General features: G+C 38.5%; 1 protein-coding gene across 2 annotated transcripts in view; it reads right to left on the bottom strand.

Annotated features, from left to right (window-relative positions):
• Nucleotides 1-22083, bottom strand: part of KIZ (kizuna centrosomal protein) — a 132744-nt gene that overhangs the window by 90631 nt on the left and 20030 nt on the right. For both annotated transcript variants that reach the window (XM_025876919.2, XM_073878465.1), the window contains exons 4-6: nucleotides 21780-21872; nucleotides 2217-2862; nucleotides 1546-1864 (exon numbers count right to left, since the gene is read on the bottom strand). In XM_025876919.2, the coding sequence (XP_025732704.2) occupies nucleotides 1546-1864; nucleotides 2217-2862; nucleotides 21780-21872 (1058 nt within the window). The remainder of the gene's footprint in view (nucleotides 1-1545; nucleotides 1865-2216; nucleotides 2863-21779; nucleotides 21873-22083) is intronic.

Below are 22083 nucleotides of genomic sequence, written 5' to 3'. Positions count from 1 at the left end.
CAATAAACCAGGACAGGAAACTTGTCAGTTCTTCCATCCATAGTGCAAGCACTTTGTACTTGGGGGTGCTCTTAATAAATATTTCTTGAATGCCAGCTTGGAGTCAATCAGACTATAATTAAACTTTTCACGTAAGTAGATTATGAATGGCAAAAAGCAATATATTGAAAAGGACAAAGTACTCTAAAAGAGAATATATACCCTGATACACAAGAATGCCCACTTAGCTTTTCACTGTTGCTGAGATGGTTGAAAACAAACAGTGACACCATTGCAGTATAAAAGAAAATTCTGGAGGTAGTGTGGAGGTTGGGGAGGCAGGCTGTATAGAAGGTCTGCCCCAATGGCTCAAATGTCACTCCTATGTCCTTGGCCTTGGTTTCCTCATTTTTAAAAGATGAGATCTATCTTAGGTTCCTTCTACCCCTACAAGAGATGTGATGCTATTTTTTATTGCAGAATTGCTTTTCTAACAGTTTCTATGCTCTCTATATAAGTCAGTAGTAAAAAATCATAAATGAGCTTTTATGAGTTGGATATTTTTAAAGATTTATTTATTTTAGAGAGAGAGAGAGACAGTGCGTGCGTGAGTGGGGGGAGGGGCAGAGGGAAAGAATTTTTCAAGCAGACTCCCCACTGAGCACACAGCCCAATGCTAAGCCAGCTCTATCAAATGACCCATAAGATCATGACCTGAGCTGAAACCAAAAGTCAGACTCTCAATCGACTGAGCTAGCCGGGTGCCCCTATGATGTGGATATTATAAGTGCTCAGAATGTATAACACTAATGTTGTTCCTATTTAACATTAAAGATTCCAGTGTCCTCATAGTTACATTCAGAAAAGGAAAGCTGACTTAGAAATACTCTTAGCAGAGGGACACCTGGGTGGCTCAGTCGTTAAGCGTGTGCCTTCGGCTCAGGTCATGATCCTGGGGTCCTGGGATCGAGTCCCACATCGGGCTCCTTGCTCAGTGAGGACCCTGCTTCTCCCTCTCCCTCTACTGCTCCCCCTGCTTGTGCTCTCTCTCTCTGACAAATAAATAAAAATATTTAAAGAAATACTCTTAGCAGAACTTACAAACTCATATTTAACCGTAAGACACCGTGGCAAGGAATAGAGGGATTAAGCAAATTAATTAGATACAAAGTTCTTAGCCTCTAAAGCTGAACTCCTAGTAAGTTTAACTATTTGTCACTTTCTGTGTTACCAGAACTTCAAAATGATTTATTTTCTAAAAGGCTGGAAGGCAGGGTTTGGGGGGGCATGACTTCTGAATTAACTAGGGATTGTTTGGATATAATTATAAACTGCCAATCCACCATGATTCAATGATATTCAGACTTTTAAAGCTATTTCATTAAAAAAAAAAAAAAAAGAAAAGAAAGAAAATTAGACCTTATCCAAAAGACTGTGTATGAGACTTAAGGAACTTACGAATTCATGGCTGAGGGTTCAATAATACATTCCCAGTGGAAGGGTCTCTAAAAATGTCTATAATTAAAAACAGAACAGTAAAAAAAGAAAAAAAATTGAATGGCTTACTCTCTTATTGGTGAGTTAGTGGAGGATTCCTTTTTTGAATCAGGAGAGCTTAGGGTTTGCAAAATATAATTATGTTTTTCGGTGGATAGGGCATCTCTTTCTTGCTCAGAGTGGATTAATTTTAAGGCCTCTATTCCATCTTCTCCCTCCATCTTGTCACTCGGATTTGGCTGTGGTTCTGGACTCTTGAAACTGAGATCATCTTCACTGACAGAGACTGTGAGGTCACTGCTACTGCTGCTCAAACTTTCCTCCGCCTGCTCTTCCTGCATTTTTCTGAAGGGTTTCTGTGACTCCGGGTCCCTGGGAGGAAGATGATCTGTAAGAGGGGATATGAACAGATTTCCGATCACTAACTTCAGGGAGAAACGAGGTAAACACGTTCTGCCTCACAGGCAGAATTACTCAGCTAAAAACATGTAGAAACAATCCACAACTAATTACAGTACGTGAAAAATCATTAAAAATATCACAGTTGGTTTTAAAATCAGCAAATAAGCTTGCAAAAATATTTCCTGTCTATAGTCAAGAATTCATTAGAATAGCCAAGTCCCTGGTTTGTTTTGATAGAAATAAAATTAAAGTGTATGTTGTTCTTAAGTAAGACTGCTACTACCCCCAAAACTGAACACCAACAAAAATCAGCAAACAATCTCAGCCTCTCGCCCCACCTGAGAAACCTTCCCAAGCAGAATCCTTCTCTTGAGAACACTTATTTTCAGATGCACAGTATTCTGAGACTGATACCCGGGAGACTGGAGGTCTGGCTCTTTCTTCCTTGACTTCAATATGTTCCTGTGTCAGTATTTCTCCTTCTGATCCCTCTGATCTGCTGGAACTGTCACACTTTATATCAGTGGTTCTGTTCTCTGGACTTAATCTTTTCCGTAACAGGGAATGGAGTTCAGCAGACTTTTCGCCTTCAGATAAACTACTCTCACCGTGACGTGTGTTGCTTCCTATCTGCAAGCAATGAGTTTGTTCCTCCTCAGACAATGAGCTGGCTGTGACTGGCGTTTCCCCACCAATCTGAAGAGATGTCTTTCCATCTATTTTGTCAGACTTATTTAAGCGCTGTGTGGCACTATTAGTTTGTACTACATAGCTGTCTGTCACATTACCGCTCTGGGCTGTCTGTCGGTGTGAATGTGGGTCAGGAATTGAAAAGTTCTTTGTGGGCTGGGGAGATTTCTGCTCTGTACTGAAACCTCCAATGCTTGAGACAGCTGACATTTGGCAGCCCATAAAGATTGTTGCTGGTTGATACAATCCTCTTGACATGGCTGTCCCCGAGTTAATTCCTGCCTGCCTTGCAACCTGCGACACCAAAAGAGATGTGAGTTAACATCCTGTGGATAAACAATTAGGTTGTTTAGGTCATTCTCAGAAATAAAATGAGGAAAAGGAAGTGTGACTATTGAAATCAACACCGACCTCATTTTATAAAACTCACAGCTTTCACAAAATAAGTCAGAAAAACAGTACAGTCCATACTAGTTAATTTTAATGACAGTATTGGTTCACAAAACAAGTATTATCCAGCAACTATGGAATCTGTATTTTTCAAAAACAGATGCACACATTGCACAACTATGTGAAAGTACTTAATGCCACTGAATTGTACACTTGAACATGGCTAAAATAGTAAATTTTATGTTATGTATATTTTACCACAATTAAAAAAAAAAAGCTGGGAGTTCTAACCACTTTTCATAGAGAAGCTTGGATTTAATAGAGCTAGGGAGATACTAGACAAAAAAAGAAGAGAGAGAGAGGGAGGGAGGGTGAGATACATACAAAGGACTCTAGGAGGTTTCAAAACTCTATTTCTAGTATTATGTGTAATATTAAAAAAAAAACTTCAAATAATCACATTCGGGGTTACATTAAAATATATTCCATTTGTGCAAAATAATCCTAATTGCCAGTCAAACTGTAAATAACAGCAGTTTTTCCTGAACATCTTCAAGTAATTTTAAACACATGTAAAGCAATTTAAATTTATTGTCATGTTATATGCAACTGATGAATTACTGAACTCTACATCTGAAACTGGTACACTATATGTTAACTGACTGAATTTAAATAAAATAAGTAAAATAAAATAAAAGGAAATAAGAATAAATTTACTGTCATGTCTATGGGGGAGAATGAGCATTGTCTCTTCCTTAAAAAGAGAGGGGGCTGGAAAAAAAGGGGGGGTGTTGGGTGGAGCAACAGAAGCACTTGGTTCAGTGGCTTGATCAAGGACACACAATGGGAAATAGAACTGGAAGTAACAATAATGAAGCCTTGAGGAAGTTAAGTACTTTTCTTCTAAAGGGACCAAAGCACCTCTACATACCTAATAGCCTTTAGTTCACAGAGCCCTACAGAATAGATGGGGAGATGTATTCACACCTCTCTTCTGTGTATGGGAAAATCTGAGGCTCAAACTGTAAGAGAGATAATGTTACACACACAACTAAAACAGAATCCAGGTCTTGCTTCTCTTCAAATATACTGTCCCTCCCTGAAACCATAAAACTTCCAGAAAACACAGGCAGTAATCTCTTTGCCATGAGCCTTAGCAACAGTTTTCTAGATATGTCTGCCTCCTCAGGCAAGGTAAACAAAAGCAAAAGTAAACTGTTGGGACTATACCAAAATAAGCTTTTGCACAGTGAAGGAAATCATCAATAAAACACAAAGGCAACCTACTGAATGGGTGAAGATGATTTACAAATGATATATCTGATAAGAGGTTAATATCCAAAATATATAAAGAACTTCTACAATTCAACACCAAGAAATGAAATAATCTGATTGAAAATGGGCAGATGAGGGGCACCTGGGTGGCTCAGTCATTGAGTGTCTGCCCTTGGCTCGGGTCATGATCCCAGGGTCCTGGGATCAAGTCCTGCATTGGGCTCCCTGCTCAGTGGGAAGCCTGCTTCTCCCTCTCCCACTCCTCCTGCTTGTGTTCCCTCTCTCGCTGCGTCTCCCTGTCAAATAAATAATATCTTTAAAAAAATTTTTTTTTAAATGGGCAGAGGACCTAAACAGACATTTTTCCAAAGAAGACATATAGATGGCCAACAGACACATGAAAAGATACTCAACATCACTAATAATCAGGGAAAATGCAAATCAAAACCACAGTGAGCTATCACCTCATACCTGTCAGAATGGCTAGAATCAAAAAGACAAGAAATAACAAGTGTTGGCGAGGATGTGGAGAAAAAGGAACCCTTGTGCACTGTTGGTGGGAATGTAAATTGGTGTAGCCACTGTGGAAAATAGTATGTTAGTCCCTCAAAAAGTTAAAAATAGAAATTAGAGAAGAAAAAAGCAATAGTGACAATCAACAAAACCAAAAATTGATTCTTTGAAAATATCAACAGATTGACATACCTCTAGCTAGACTAAGAAAAAAAAAAAAATTTATCAAAATCAGAAATCAAAGTGACTTCTTTGTTACCAATCTTATAGATATAAAAATAGAAATAAAGATAAATATAAAAATATTATAAAGGAATACTATGAATAACTGTATGCCAACAAATTAGACAACCTAGATGAACTGGACAATTTCTTAGAAAGACACACACTACTAAAACTGACTCAAGAAGAAAGAGAAAATCTGAATAGACTTGTAGCAAGAAATTGAATTAGCGGTCAAAAAATTTACCACAAAGAAAAGTCCAGGACCAGAAGGCTTCACTGGTTAATTCTACCAGAGGTTTAAAGAGTTAACACCAGTCCTTCACAAACTCTTCCAAAAACAGGCAAGGAAGAAATATTCCTCAACTCATTCTATGAGGCCAGTCCCTAACAACAAAACCAGACAACGATGTCTCAAAAAAGGAAAACTACAAACCAATATTTCTTATGAATACAGATGTTAAAATTCTCATCTAAATAATAGTGAACTGAATTTAGCAACACACAAAAGAAATTATACACCATGACTATGTAGGATTTATGCCAGGAATACAAAGTTGGTTCAACATATGAAAATCAAGTAATGTAAGACACTATGTTAATAAGGGGAAAAAAAAAACCCAAAGATTATCTCCATAGACATAGAAAAAGCATTTGACAAAATCCAACACATATTCATGATAAAAAGCACCATAAAACTAGGAATAAAAGGGAACTCCCTCAACCTGATAAAGTGCATCTATGGAAAACAGAGAGCTAACATCATAGTCAATGGTGAAAGACTGAAAGCTTTCTCCCTAAGATCAGGATTAACACAAGAATGTCTGTTTTCACCGTTTCTAGTTAACAAGACATGCAGATTCCAGGCTGGATAGTATGGCAAGAAGAAGAAATGGAAGGCATCTGTATTTCAAAGGAAGAAGTAAAACTATCTCTATTGGCAGATGACATGACCTCATATAAAGAAAAACCTAAGGAATCACAAGAAACAATTAGAGGTAATACGCAAGTTCAGCAAGGTTGCAGGATACAAGATCAATATACAAATAGAAATAATGTATTTGTATATATTAGCAATAAACAATTTGAAACTGAAATCAGAAAACAATTCTATATACAATAGCATAAACTGAAAACTATAAAACATTGATGAAAGAAATTAAAGAAGGCCTAAATAAATGGAAACACATTCTGTGTTCAAGAAACGTAAGACTTAATGTTGTTAAGATGACCAAATCTTACCCCCAAATTGATCTACATATTCAATGCAATCTCTATCAAAATCCCAACTGGCATTCTTACAGAAATTGGCCAGCTGACACTAAAATTCATATGGAAATACAAGGAACCCAGAATAACCAAAACAATTTTCCAAAAAAAGAGCAGACTTGGAGACCTGATATTTCCCACTTTCAAAACTTACTACAAAACTAGGGTAATTGTAGACTCTACTGGCATAAAGATATACATAAAGATCAATGGAACAGAATTCAGAGTCCAGAAATATCCACATATCTACAGTCTACTGACTTTCTTAAAGACATTTTTAAAGAGTAGTTTTAAAAGTTCAAGACTAGAAGGGGCTGGAATTGATTATTTCCCTTCCTCCACACAGAAGGCTATATAGAGCCTTCCGAGGCTGGTATTTCTCTTCCCTCAGGTCAGTTAGGCTCTGGCCAGTTTCTCCTGAGGGCAGATCTTGTTAAGAACAGAATGCTCTCATGTATTTAAAAATGGTACTTTTCCCCTGCCCATGCCTGAATTATAGGAGGATTTTTTTTCTCTGATACTCACTGTGCGGACCTGTTAAAGCTCCCTGGAATTAAAACACAAAAGTGGGGGAAGGAAGACTATGACTAGGTTTCCCTGGAGTCTTCATCTCTCTGACCTGTCTATGCTGAGCCTCTGGCTATTTGTCAATTACAGTTCGTTTCTCTATCCTGGCACTGGTTCTTGTAGTGGTTTCAGCTCTGCTCTAATAAGCTGTGATTTTCTGTATTCCCTGTTGGTCTCTCCAAATTTAGCGGCGGCGGATTGCTCTGTAACCTCACTTCTCTGAGAGATCTAAGAAGAGTTGCTAATTTTTTTATTTGTTCAGCTTTTTACTTGTTAGGGTGGTGTGGTGACTTCCAAACTTCATATATGTTGGACCGGAAACCAGACTACATCGTAATTTCAGCAGCTGAATATTATCCCATTCTATAAATGTACCATAATTTATTTAACCAGTCTTGTTTTGATGGACCTTGGGTTTGTTTCCCACCATCTACCATTCCAAACCATGCTACAATGATTATCACTGAGCATGTATCCCTCTAGGCACACATGCCAGTACATTAACAAGACAGCTTTCTAGAACTGAAATTGCTAGTTCAAGACTGACTTATAGGATATTGCCATTTCACCATCCAAAGAGGCCATCATGCCATTAAGAATTTTCCATTGTACCATATGGTTTAACCAGCAAAATTATAGTAATCAACATCCTGATTCATTGATATAAATATTTGTGACTTCTATTCCTTTTGTAATTGAGAAGCTGATATAAGAACAAAGACAAATTTTAAAACAGGTGAAAATCACCTATTACCATTGTCCTAATCTAACAACTACTTTCATTTTTCCTGTGCTCAAAAAAAAGTTTGTTTTTTTAATCACCATCCATTACATCATTAGTTTTTGATGTAGTGTTCCATGATTCATTGTTTGCATATAACACCCAGTGCTCCATTCAGTACGTGCCCTCTTTAATACCCATCACCAGGCTAACCCATCCCCCCAGGCCCCTCCCCTCTAGAACCCTCAGTTTGTTTTTCAGAGTCCATAGTCTCTCATAGTTCGTCTCCCCCTCTGATTTCCCCTCTTCATTTTTCCCTTCCCGCTATCTTTTAAATACATGGCTTCAAATGATGGGCTACTGTGGAGAACTCCAGCTGGTCATATGCTGAGGTCGCTTAGCAAAAACTTGAGGCAAATCAATGATCAGACTTGTGAGCTGGGGGGCCTTTCATTTTTCACTTTCAAGACCCATTTAGGGAGTGTTATGAACCAACACTAGAGCAATTACTAACCCAGCACAGGCTGTACACACCTCCCTCTTCCTTGGTCTGCTAAAGGCCAAAATGTAAAGCAAAGGAGTGGGCATGCCTTAGAGATGAGAAAGCCACCTAGGGAGGGCCAAAGGAGTGCCGCTGACTACTCCTTTCAACCAGTAATTCTCTAAGTCCTCTAACCTACTAAGAGGCCAAAGACCCCAAGTCCATTCCCACTTAACAAAGAACCCCAAGAGCCAAGAAATGGAGAGAAACAACAATATCTAAATAGTAACTCACACAGTCAACAAAAGTAGCATGTAATCATGATTTAACTTATATTAAATGCTTCTAGAACCACAGTAAGTGAAAAACAGCAATAACAACAACAATTTAAGATAGCACTGTTAACACAGGCTACTTCCTAAAAGCAGGAGAAGTTATAAATCTCTATAACAGCAAATGGTTATAAAATGCCAATTTTGTCAAGCATTCCAGACTTTTAAGAATATGGAACTGTGGGTCCTCAACAAATATACTAATTACTGATATACTAATTAATGAGAACATTACATCTTAGTGGCCTATAATAAATTAGGAGTTATGAAAAGGTGGCCCTTAATTATGCATAAAATCAAAATCTATGGGTTGGTGCATTTGTTCACCTGTAGAATCAAAACAGACAACTTGCATTTGAGGATCTGTTGAGACCCAATAGGAAGTTTTTGCTGCTATATTTCTAGTTGCTGTTTTTGGGGGGAGGAGGTTTAAGTTTTTGATATAATTTCAATGTTGCAGGAATCATAAGAAAAACTCCCCTTATATTTTTTAACTAGATTTATCAATCGTTTACATTGTGCCCATTTGTTTTATCATTCCCTCTCCCTCTACATATATGTGAATGTTTATACACACACACACACACACACACACACACACACACACACACACACACACACAGTTTTTTCCTGAACCATTTGAGGATAAATTGGAGATACATGGCCTCTCTCCCCGAAACATTTCAGTATGTATTTCCTAAGCATAGGGACATTCTCCTTCATGAGCAGACACAGTTCAATGATTAAACTCAGGAAACTTAACATTGATAAATTGCTATTTTCTATCTCACAGTCCACATTCAAATTTTGTCACTTGGCCTAATAATGTCCTTTATATAGCTACCTTTTTTTCCAGGTTCAGGATCCAATCTAGAGTCAGGTCTCTTGAGTCTCCTTTAATCTGGAACAGCTCCTTAGTCTTTCTTTGTCATTCTTGACCTTGAAATTTTTTAAGAATACAGACTGGCTACTTTGCAGACTGTCTCTCAACGTGTGTTTGACTGATGTTTCCTCATGTATATGTTCAGGTTATGCATTTTTGGCAGGAAGACCACAGAAGTATGTTTCTAGTTTTTCAGTAACAGGAATAATACTCTGATAAAGCAAGTTTATTGGGATGGGAGTTAACCCCCAATCCTCCCACTATCAAGCAGAATAATTAGAAATATTCCCTTAAAAACTTGACCTCTTGGGGCACCCGGGTGGCCCAGTCAGTTAAGTGTCTGACTTTTGGTTTTGGCTCAGGTCAGTGCAGAGTCTGCTTGAGATTCTCTCTCCCTCTCCCCCTGCTCATGCTCTCTCTCTCAAATAAATAAATCTAAAACAAAAACAAAAACAAAAACCTTGACCTCTTAAAAAAAAAAAACCAAAATTAAAAAAAAAAACAAAACTGACAACAACATAATGTCATTTTAAACCCATTATATTAAATCTTAGAAATTAAAATTAGTATACCCAATTCTGGATTGACCCATTATATTAAATCTTAGAAATTAAAATTATTATACCCAATTCTGGATTGGGTCCTAGAACAGAAAAAGGACATTGATGGAAAAACTGGTAAAAATATGAATAAAATCCAGAGTTTAGTTAATAGTGATATACCTAAGTTGGATTTTTAGATTTGAAAAATGTGGCACTGTTATGTAGGTTGTTAAGAACTGTGTGAACTGGGTGAGGGAATCCAAGGAAACCGTACTGTCTCTGCAACTTTTCTGCAAATCCAAAATTATTCTAGAATAAAAAGTTTACTTAAAAAATAACCCCTGGGAAGTGGGGTGTTGGGGATATCATTTAAGGGTACAAACTTGCAATGAGTAGTAAATAAGTCCTAGAGACCTAATGTACAATATAGTGAATATAGACAATATTATATTATAATCATCAAACTTGCTAAGAGACTAGAACTCAATTATCCTAACCACTGAAAGGAAATGGTAATTATGTAATGAGATAGAGGTGCTAATTATCACTACAATGGCAATCATATTACAATATATAAATGTGTCAAATTAACCTGTTATATACTTTATATATAGTTCAATAAAAAATAAATAAAACAACAATAACAATAAAAAAATCCCCAGTATTGATGAAGGTTAGGTGAAATAGAAGCTCCTATATTGTTGGTAGCAAAATAAACAGGCAAAATCCTCTGATAGCAAACAGGAAAGAATACAGCATCAAAAGTCCTAAACATCCTTATTGCCTTTGATTCTGTAATTTTACAGGGAAACACCTTAAGGAAGTAAGCCTAAAAGGAAAAAAAAAAAGCTATGTGACAAGTTCATTTGCAGCATTATTTACAATCATGAAAAGTTAGAAGCAAACTGCATAAAATAGGGCAAGATTATGAAGTCACAAAAATGAGGCAAATGAAGACTATGGTGTAACAAGGGAAATGTTTAGATATGGCAAGTGAAAAAAATCCAAAATTATATATTCAGTATGCTTATACCTACGTAAAGATAAGTCTAACATAGGAAAAAGAAATTAAACAAAATGTGTTTGTATAGGATTATGCCAGGAAAATGAGTATTGTTCTGCTCAACTGTTCCTTTTTCCAATTTAACAAATTTAACTTGACTTGAAATGTTAAAAATAATTTTATTCAGCTATAATTCACATACCATAAAATTCATCCTTTTAAAGTATGTAATTCATACTTTAATTCAAACCCCTATACAGAATTTCCGTATAGTCACAAGTGTGGAGCCATCACCACAATCAATTTTAGAATATTTCATCACCCCCAAAAGAAACCCTGTTCCAATTTAACAAATTTAACTTGACTTGAAATGTTAAAAATAATTTTATTGAGCTATAATTCACATACCATAAAATTCATCCTTTTAAAGTATGTAATTCATACTTTAATTCAAACCCCTATACGGGGTTTCCGTATAGTCACAAGTGTGGAGCCATCACCACAACCAATTTTAGAACATTTCATCACCCCCAAAAGAAACCCTGTACCCTTTAGCAATCACTCCCCGTCCTCCCTGACCAGCCCCCAGCCCCAGGCAACCACTTATCTACTGCACCATTTTACATTTCTACCAGCAATTACGTAAACTTTTATAACAAAAAAAATTACAAGAAACCTGCAAAAATGAACTGCCGCTTGCTATTAGGCAACGTTACATTTGAACCAGCTCAATGTTTGCAAAGTAAAATAGTGGCTCCAGTAAAATACAAGCTGGGCTTCCGCAGGTTGGCAGCTTTCCCGTTTGCTGAGATCAGGCAGTGAGACAGGTGCCTCTTTTCTTTTTTAAAATAGTCTGTCATTTTGTTTGCATAGCAACAGGAAATAGGGTGGTCTTTAATCTTAAAATTCTGACATTGTTATGTGTCTCACAAGCAGTTTCTAAGCCAGGAAAGCTGAAGAGAGAATGCCGTGTTTCACATTATTGTTGACACTGGAATAATATTAGGAATTGAAAAGTTTTTGAGAGATAGACGTTATTGCCAAAAGAAGGGGTGTGTATCAGTATTTAAGGATCTGACATAATGATCAATGTTTCTCCGCCTTCCTATTACTTTCTGTAGCTCAGTGCTTGAGGTAAATCTCTAATCCAGGATTTCAGTTCAGTTCTTCCTTTTACCCTGACACAGTTACCTATCTGTAGTTTCTTTAAAAATTTTAGGAGCCACCCAGGCGTCCCAGTCACACTGATCCCTTAATAAAAATTTACATATAGGGGCGCCTGGGTGGCTCAGTTGGTTAAGCATCTGCCTTTGGCTCAGGTCATGATCCCAGGGTCCTGGGATCGAGTCCCCCGTCAGGCTCCCTGCTCAGCAGGGGAATCTGCTTCTCTCTCAACCTCTGCCCCTGCTCATGTGCTCTCTCTCACTCACTCTCTCAAATAAATAAATAAAATCTTTTTTAAAAAATTTACATATAACAATCCTGAAGGAATTATTTTACTTTACGATGTGTTATAAACTGTATTGTGTCCCCCTCCTCCCCAAATTCTTATGTTGAAGCGCTAATTCCCAGTGTTACTATTCGAAGATAGGACCTTTAAGGTAAGGTGATTAAGGTTAAAGGAGTTCATAAGGGCGGGGCCCTCTCATAAGAGGAGGAGATACCAGAGATCCTCTCTCCACACAAATGCACAAAGAAGAGGCCATGTGAGGACACAGAAAAGGGGCAGTCATCTGCAACCCAGAGAGAGAGAGGCCCTACCAGAAACCAACTCTGCTGGCACCCTGACCCTAGACTTTCAGCTTCCAGAATTGTGAGAAAATAAATTTCTATTATTTAAGCCCCCAGTCTGGGGTATTTTGTTATGGTCACCTGAGCTGACCACGACATCATGCCAACACTTAACACTTCTTCATTTTGCCACTGTGGTAAATTATAGGCACAATTAAATTTTTATAACTGAGACCACAAAGAGATATCTCTGGCCATTAAATCCAATAGTCATTGGAACTGTCTTAATTTTAAAATGGATCCATTAAATTTAGGCTTCAAAGGTTATGTTCTGTAAGTAATTCTGTTGGATAAATCACTACAACATCGGTCGATTACAAGTTGTTATCACCCAGTGGCTTTATGTCCCATTTCTTTAATTCATAGGTAGCCTCTCCATCCCCAGAGCTGGTGTCTCCACCATCCTAGATGAGTGGCAAGAAGTCAGCACAAAAGAATGGCTACCCTGGTGGAGGCCAAAGATGGAGATGATGGGGACAGTGGTGAGAGTGGTGGCAGGATCAGTGAACATTTGTCAAGCACTTACCAGGTGTCAAGAAGATTTATATTCATTACCTTTTTTCATTTTCAAAACAACCATTACTATTTCCCTGCTCTTATGGGACTTAGTTAGCAAGGTTGAAGAATTTGCTCTTGGTCACAGGATTCAGACCCACACACAAAGACTCCAATGCCCATCTCTTGGTGCTATGATACTCAAAACGAAATCAGTGAGACTCAAACTGTGTTTACTGAACCACAGCTATTTTGAAAAACAAACAAATACAAAAAATCTCTAATAATAAAGTGGAAGTCTAGGACTAATTTCCTACTAAATTCAACCAGTACAAAATCAGACCTACTAAAATAGACTCTAAATGGAACGTCTACGTAATAAATAAAATCAAGTCTATGTACACGGTAAATGGGAAGAGTAAGAGAAAAGCAGAAACCTCAACTGAAATTTAGCATTCCTAAATTGTACGAACTGGTGATTTTCAAAAAATAAACACACACACCCCAGCACCATCCTTTCCCCCATTACCCCCAGGCCTATGGAGTTGCCTTGAGTAAAACAGTACAAAGTCATGGTTTCCAAGAAGAGAAGCTTAACAAATATCTGAGAATATCACAACAGCCCTTTCTTAATATGCCCTGTATATGCATGGTTCCCACACAGGGTGGCTCAGGATATAACTGTGTCTCTTAGAGTTTCCTGTTCAAAAAGAAATGTGCAGAACTACATCAGAAAGGGAGAATGCCAGCTCCAGTTTCTAATTTTGAGAGATGTGAGTGAGGACAGAGGCAACTCACACACTACAATGAAAAGAGCAATCCCATCCACAGGCAGGGTCTTGCTTCCTAAAATGCTCATCGCTTCCTCAAACTTTTTTTTTTTTTTACTGTATTAACATTATTAAACTAACTAGAGCTCTTATTTCTTTTTTTTAATTAATTAATTTATTTGAGAGAGAGAGTGAGAGCAAGTGCAAGCAGGCAGGGGGGAAGAGGGAGAGAGAAGGACAAGCAGAATCTTGGTTCAGCACGGAGGCCGACTCAGGGCTGAATCCCACGACCCATGAGATCATGACCTGAGCTGAAATCACTAGTCAGATGCTTAACCGGCTGAGTCACCCAGGTGCCCCTGGAGCTTCTATTTCTTGAGGATACATTACCGAAAGTTGGATTGCTGGCACAAAGCATATGTGTACAGCCAACCCCCTGCACAGTCAAAATCTGTATATAACTTTTGAGTCCCTCAAAACTTTAACTACTAATAGCCTCCTGCTGACCAGAAGCCTTACCTATAACATAAACAGTCAATTAACACATATTTTTGTATGTTACATGTGTTTTATACTATATTCTTACAATAACGCAAGTCAGAAAAAAGAAAATCATAAGGAAAGTACACTTATAGTATTGCACATAAATTTATTTTAAAAAATCTGCGTGTAAGTGAACCCGTACAGCTCAAACCCATGTTCAAGGATCAACTGTATATTTAATTGTGATAATTACTGCCAGGTTCCTTTCCAAAAAAGTTCTAGCACTAATTCATTTTTTTTCAGACTACATGAAAAAGACTATTTTTTCTAATAATACAGTATTTCATAGAATGTAAGTATATGAAGTTTGGAAAATCTTCTAAAGAATAAGAAATCAGTATTTGTTCTCCTGTGGAGACTTCTGTAATCCCTTGTACTATCAAAGGGAGAAAAGAAACAGTGTTTTCCACAAAATTTATCTTCCTCTTGCTAAGTCAACTTATGCTTCCTTTTCCCCTTCTCCTTCATTTTTTCTCTTTTCTCTATCACTCCACTACAAGATGTGTATCTATACATACACACACACACACACACGTGCAATTTTCTCACTTGTAAGAACCTCTAACACATAGCATACTTGTCACATAATTCCACCACAGAGAGAGCAAAGGAAGATAGTTGTGTTGCCAAATGTCTCCACAAAAGGTAAGTTTAAAAAATATGGCTATTTTCATTCTTGACTGTGAGAAAGAGGCTAAGTCCCTTCCAGAAAGGCTTCTTTCCACCATTCTCCTAAGTGAAACCTTTCTTCCAGTAACTGAGAAGCAAGTTGATGTATTTATTAGTTAAGGCTCTGCCACTGACCACGTATGTGATCTGGAGACAAGTTACTTCTTTGGGCCTCCATCTCCTAATCTGTAAAATGGGTATAAAAACAAATCTTACTGTAAAGTTGTAACGAGTGTGTGTATATTTACATATATTTGTAGATGTATAATTTAAATCCGTAGAACAGTACCTGAAACAGAGTAAGATCAATGTAAGTGTTAGCTGTTAATCTGAGCCATATTACTCACTTGGGAGGTACCCTCGAGAGAAAGCAGAATGTGGAGAGTTCAAACTTCACCTGCCTTTGAAATCCAGTGGAATGGGGCACACATCTCGCTCAAGAAGAATGTCTCTCTCCTGTTCCTCACTGTGGACTGACAGGCTGCTACCTCCCACCAGGTGGGGCAGTGGATGGGGTCTATACCCTACTGTGCAGGAGCTCATGGTCTAGTAATCCTGGAGAGAAGAGCATTTTCTAGCCTCTCCTGAAAAAAGATCTGCAGATCTAGTTTTAGGGCCAGGATTTGAAAAACTATTTGTGTAATTCGGTTTAATTTTTAATTGTTTTGTGACTAGAAACACATACAAATAAAAAAGCTATTCAGATCAAAGAGGTCCAGCTGAACACCTTTGGATTTGTCATTGCCGAGGTCAAATAAAGTCACAACTTTGAGGATGGTAGAGCTGAGGGTGGGTCACCATCCCAAGCAAGGTACAACATCCTGGTATTAGAAACCTGGGCAACCACTCAGCACCCCACTTTAGGGAGATTCTTGCACTCTTTCTAATTGAGCAGTGGTTCAAGGAGACTGCTGGTGAATGAAGCACTGTGGGCCACTCCTTAGTGGCGCTAAGAAATTGGGGCTTACCAAAGATACAAATGTAGGGATCTGAAGGGGTACATGCACCCCGATGTTTACAGCAGCAATGTCCACAATAGCCAAACTATGGAAAGAGCCAAGATGTCCATCGACAATGAATGGATAAAGAAAATGTGGTATACACACACACACACACACACACACACACACACACACACACACACACAATGGAATATTACACGGCCATCAAAAGGAATGAAATCTTGCCATTTGCAACGATGTGGATGGAACTGGAGGGTGTTATGCTGAGCAAAATAAGTCAATCAGAGAAAGACATGTATCATATGACCTCAATGATATGAGGAATTGTTAATCTCAGGAAACAAGCTGAGGGTTGCTGGAGTGGTGGGGGGTGGGAGGGATGGGGTGGCTGGGTGATAGACATTAGGGAGGGTATGTGCTATGGTGAGCGCTGTGAATTGTACAAGACGGTTGAATCACAGATCTGTGCCTCTGAAACAAATAATACATTATATGTTAAAAAAAAGAAGAAGAAGATAGCAGGAGGGGAAGAATGAAGGAGGGGAATCAGAGGGGGAGACAAACCATGAGAGACTATGGACTCTGAAAAATAAACTGAGGGTTCTAGAGGGGAGGAGGGTGGGAGGATGGGTTAGCCTGGTGATGGGTATTAAAGAGGGCACGTTCTGCATGGAGCACTGGGTGTTATACGCAAACAATGAATCATGGAACACTACATCAAAAACTAATGATGTAACGGATAGTGATTAACATAATATAATAAAATAAAAAGAAATTGGGGCTTATATAGATAACCCAACCCCTTTACCCCCTGCCCTGCACTGCTCTTTCCAGTAGCAGGTATGACAGAGCCAGACCCATATCCAAGGGAACCTCACCATCCCAGTACATGCCCACAGTGTGCTCCTGGGCTGGGAGCTCCCCTCACTGCTGTACAGCAGCCAGGAGTGGAGGCAGGCACAACACTCAGTCAGTGACAGATAGGAGCTAAGGAATAAACCCCTCTCTTTCCTGCTTCCAGGTGTGAGGACACTGAGGTGTGTGTGACACAGTCTTCCAAGGTTCTGCGATGGGACTTAGCTCCAGTTGCTCACAGTGGTAACCTACTCAGTCACACACTCCTGGCCGTGTGACTTTCTCTCTCCTCTATCTGAGCTTCCTGGGATCACCTCCCAAATAATCCACCTACATTCCAATCCTTATCTCAGGATCTGCTTCCAGGAGATTCCAACCTAGGAATTCCAACCTAAGTTACTTCCTCTTTAAATACGGATACTTCGGGAGAGTCTTATGAATCCTTTCCCCTTGCCATGATGTTTACCAATTCAATTGTGTGTCTCCTCGACACTGGTTGCTTTACCCCTTGGAGATGAGCCCGGGTCTCATAGTGACCGCCTTGGTCTTACACAAACTGCTCAGATCCCGGGAGCTGCAGTTTGTCTTCTGGGAGTGGAACCCTCCCCATCATGAAAGCATCTTCCCTGTCTGGTGCCTCCCCTGCAGCGGGGCTGCTCCCAATCCCAGCTCCACCACCTCTCCCAACACGGCTCCAACACGGCACTGGGTGCACAACTGTCTTCTCACTTGGAGGTTCTTCTTCAGTAGAACTTTCAGGTATTTCTTCTGCCCTACCAAGTCAACTCAAGCAGATGCTCCTTTTATTGAAACATGAGCAGTTCAGAGACAGGCACTCCATTTTCCTTGGCTCACCTGACATAGCTGGAATACTGAGACCATTTCACTCTCTCCCAAGGTTAGGTACAAATGCAGCATCTAAATGGGTAACTGAAATATTTTGCATGATGTGGCCAGGCTGTTTTTACTGGATCAGGAATTTTTCCCAACTTTGGAAGAGAATTTCACCCACACCACCCTAGATGGCAGGGCAGCAAGATGGCTAATAGCATGGACGCCAAAGCCAAATGGTCTGGTTTTGAGTTTTGGCTCTGCCTCACTGTCTACTCTTAGGCAAGTTAATTAACCTCTCTGAGCCCTCCCATGAATGAAGGTAACAACAGCATCCACTTCCAGGATTGTTGAGAAGATCAAATGAGCTGATGAATATAAAGAGCTTCATGTAGAAGCTGGCACAGCATAAGTGTGCAATGATCATTGCCCATTGTTACTATTAGTATCAGAAGTGCAAGGAACAGCCTACATAACCATTTCTCCATGTGACCCTTGCACGAAGGTTTAAAACAGTGAAGTGGAACTCCCCAATTTGAACTTTAGCCCTATGATGAAATCCCCTGGTACTCCACAGCAATTCCGGCCAGGCCTAGCACAGTATAATCCTGCTGTGAAGTATCCAGTTCACTTCTACTTTTAGTAGAATATGTTTCACAGTATAATAGTTCAAAGAAACTTCACAACGCCTACCCCAAAATTTATACTCTCATTCACAACTGCTATCTCCATCTCTTTTGGTACTTACGATTTGATTTATTTTTATGTAAATCCTTTGTCACTGCTCCTAGGCAAAACTGAGCAACTAGAACATGCCCATGCCTAAAGACCAAGAGAATTAGAGTTTACCCCCAAAACAACAAAAACAACAAAATGCAATGTATAATAGAGGAAAAGGATTATTAAATTATAGTAAAATCTGTGTGGATTCAAATGGGGGTTTGAACATTGTATTTTTGTGTTAACCAAAAAACAAAAGTTTACTAAGTAAACTAATACTGGCAACGAGCTTGGGGAATGAGTAGACCAATTACTAATTCTCTTAAGAGAACACATGACCCTGAAGAGTAGCCACTGGATGCATGAAGACTCTGGATGTCTTATGAAACTGGGCTAGAATTTTACCTTGAGAAGATGGACAACCACTACTTCATGACTTTTCTTAGTACAGTATCTAAGTTACTGCTACAGATGAAAGATATACAACCATTTAAAAGACATATCTTCTTGTAATTCAGAATTATCACTAATTTGATAAATTCTCTCCCCCTCATTAGTGCTTTCCACTTCATTGGCAACCCCAATTTCAGCTCCTAACTCTTCCTGTCTGAACCAACCCTGATTTCTTCAGTTCTACCAACTCCTTCCCCCAGTTCCTCCTGCACAGCACCACCAGCCTCATCTTCCTGCAGCTGCATGCCGGTGATGACGCTGCTCTGTTCACAAGTTCTGCCTTCACCTGCCCCAACACACACACACACACACACATATATACTCCCACGTACATGCACACACGATTCCAGGAGGAAATCTCAGTCCTTAACCCGGTACGTATAAAAATTAACTGCCAGTCCCCGAAGACCAACAACTCTGGGAACAGACAAATTTATTTGACTGTCTAAAGAAGAGATGCGTGGGTTTCCACTGGAAAAGAAAATGTAACTCATATAAGGAATTGTTCTCAAAATAAGGAGGATTAACTAATTCATCATTTTACTGAAATGTATTTAGTTCCATAATGTAACTTTCCAAGCTCATTGTCTACCACTTCCCTACAAGAACATTAGACTTTAGTCAGGCTGAACAACCAACCACTGGGCTTTCCTGCTTCTGCTCCTTCACTCATAACATCTCCGAACCTTAGAATGTCCACCATATTCCCATTGACTGACATCCTTCCCATCCTGCACACTAGTTCAAACACCACCTCCTCCACCAAGCCTTGCGCCACTCATGTCAGTGGAAGCAAACCTTTTTTCTTCATGCAGCACATGCCTACCCCATGTCACTGCCATTTATCACATAGTATCCTGTGCCTTAGAAAGGGTATATCCTTGAAGGCCAACACTTGGAATTCATAGGGGGACCTACTGTGGCTTCTCATACAAATCTCTTGCTCAGAACCTACTTATTGACTTCAACCAGTGACACTATACTGTGTGCTTCCAGCCAGTCCCTGAAGATGGACAACTCTGGGAACAGAGACGAATTCATTTGACTGTCTAAAGAAGAGATGTGTGGATTTCTACTGGGAAAAAAAATGTAACTCATATGATAAGGAATTGTTCTGGAATTAGTATATAAGGATTAACTAAGTCATCATTTTGCTGAAATGTATTTAGCTTTTAATTGATGGAACATCAATAGGAAACTGAAAAAGGCAAGATATAAATTTCTCAAAATGTTACCTAATTGATTCTTACATATAGTCAATAATTAAAGCTTTTAGGGAGATGACACCTTTCAAAATAAAGGGAAATACTTCTCTTCTAATTATTATATGTAACATCTTTAAGGGGTTGTCAGCTGTATGTCTCTTGTCCTAATTTTAAATATAACTTAAGGAGACTACATAACTGTATGTAAGGTAAAGAATCAGTAGTGCAAATAGAAAAAAAAGTCTCCCGTTTTACTTAAGTACCATTGACACTGCCGTACTAAGAATGCGTTTATCAGGAATGGCATAGAAAGAACAAACCAGTTTATAGATTAAAAACACATCAATTATTTCATGACCCAATGTCAAACAGAAAAACTGCCTGAACGGTTTAGAAGTCTATCACATCGTACCACGTTTAGCGTACATCTAATGGCACAGAAATCATTTATCATTAAAGGCCTTTTTATATAGGTCAAGGTTGCTGGAACTTGGTGTTTTATATCTTACAGTTTAAAGAATGCTCTAAATTCTAGGTTTTTTAACTTTTTAATCTTTGGGAAGGAAAACTAAAACTTCCTATAAACTCAGATTAATGCCTGCTAATGCATGGAAAAAAAGAAAACTAAAACCTTCCTCCTACTATAAAAACAAAATAGTGTGGCCTCTGTTTCTTTTCTGATAAGAGTCTTAAATACCAAACAGTTAACTGCATAATAACATTTACTGGCAGCCAGGCAGCCTGCTTAGCAGATATATAAAGCAGGTAAAAGGAGAAAAAGTTAATTTCTTGGCTGAATGATTCCATCGGTAGCTATAGGGCAAACCTGAAAGTCTTTTAGTAAAGTAGCAGTTGGTTCTTCTATCAATCTGTAGCACACATACTCTTCCAAGGAAGGCATTAAATATGAAAATCATATCCCGTTATCATCGGTTTCCAGCTTTCAGCCCAGTAAGCTTTTCTTAATGAATGCTGCAGCCTAAGGAACAAGCACGCTGTTGGCTTCTCTGAATAATGGAGTGATGCTACCATTTTTGCTTATTACAATATCGACTGGCTGAGGGGGGTTCACACATAGTCACAAGTGACTACTCTTGCCAGCATGCTCCAAGTTATTACAAGATGTTTTTAGACATTTCATCTAAAAGAGCTTTACTGCTTTTAGTGAAGAAAACATCTATGGTCTTGAACAGAATCATTTATATGGAGATAGGCTGCAGGATTAGAAGCCTGCATTACGGCAGATACATAGCAGAATTTATTTAAGTATTCCTTGCCAGTCTTTTTGTCTGTTGCTTAGATATGCAATCTTTTCTTTCCACTTCCTCTGTAAAAAGGTTAAAATGTACAAAATTATATATACAAAGAAGAGAAGCAAAAGGCCGTATTTTGTTTACCTTTTACTTAAAACATTTCTGGAACTAAGAAAAAAAAAGTGGCTACAAAGCATTATTTAGACAAACATAATTTCACCCACTAACGCCTCTAAGGTTTTCTTGGGAATCTGTCTCTTTTAAACCTGCCCGTGACGGCCTTTCAGCACGTTTAATTGAATTAGACATTAAAGCAATACTCTATAAGGAAAAGTCTTTAAATAATACTTAAGGGTTAATCAAAAAGATCTTTTCAATAAGATGATTTTATTTAAAACACTATTGTAAAAGAGGAATACTCCAGAAATCCTCTGTCAACAGAAGGTTTATTATTTTAAGTTATTACCTTTCCTCTGTCTTCATCTTCCAGTTCGCCTCTTGTTCCCAGGCTCTCTTTTGACAGTAGCTGCATCTTCTTCATTTGAGCCTCATATTCATTCTAAACATAAACAAAGTTTTGATTTTTTGGTGGCTCTTATGACAACCAGTACCCGTCTATATTTTTCAGTCTTTAGAGCATAAAAAGAACACTGAAGTAGAAAGTAAAAGCTAATGATGCCAAGAAATTCAACTTAGAAAATAGATAATTTCACAAATAAAATGTCAAAAGCTGAGTTCTATAAAATGCTATATTTTTTAATGCATTTTTA

This window comes from Callorhinus ursinus, unplaced genomic scaffold, assembly GCF_003265705.2.
Source record: "Callorhinus ursinus isolate GAN/ISIS: 27379988/994484 unplaced genomic scaffold, GSC_fseal_2.0 scaffold29, whole genome shotgun sequence".
In the NCBI taxonomy this organism is placed as follows: Eukaryota; Metazoa; Chordata; class Mammalia; order Carnivora; family Otariidae; genus Callorhinus; species Callorhinus ursinus.
Note: the sequence above shows the minus strand (reverse complement) of the source record. Positions and strands in the feature narration are given on the sequence as shown.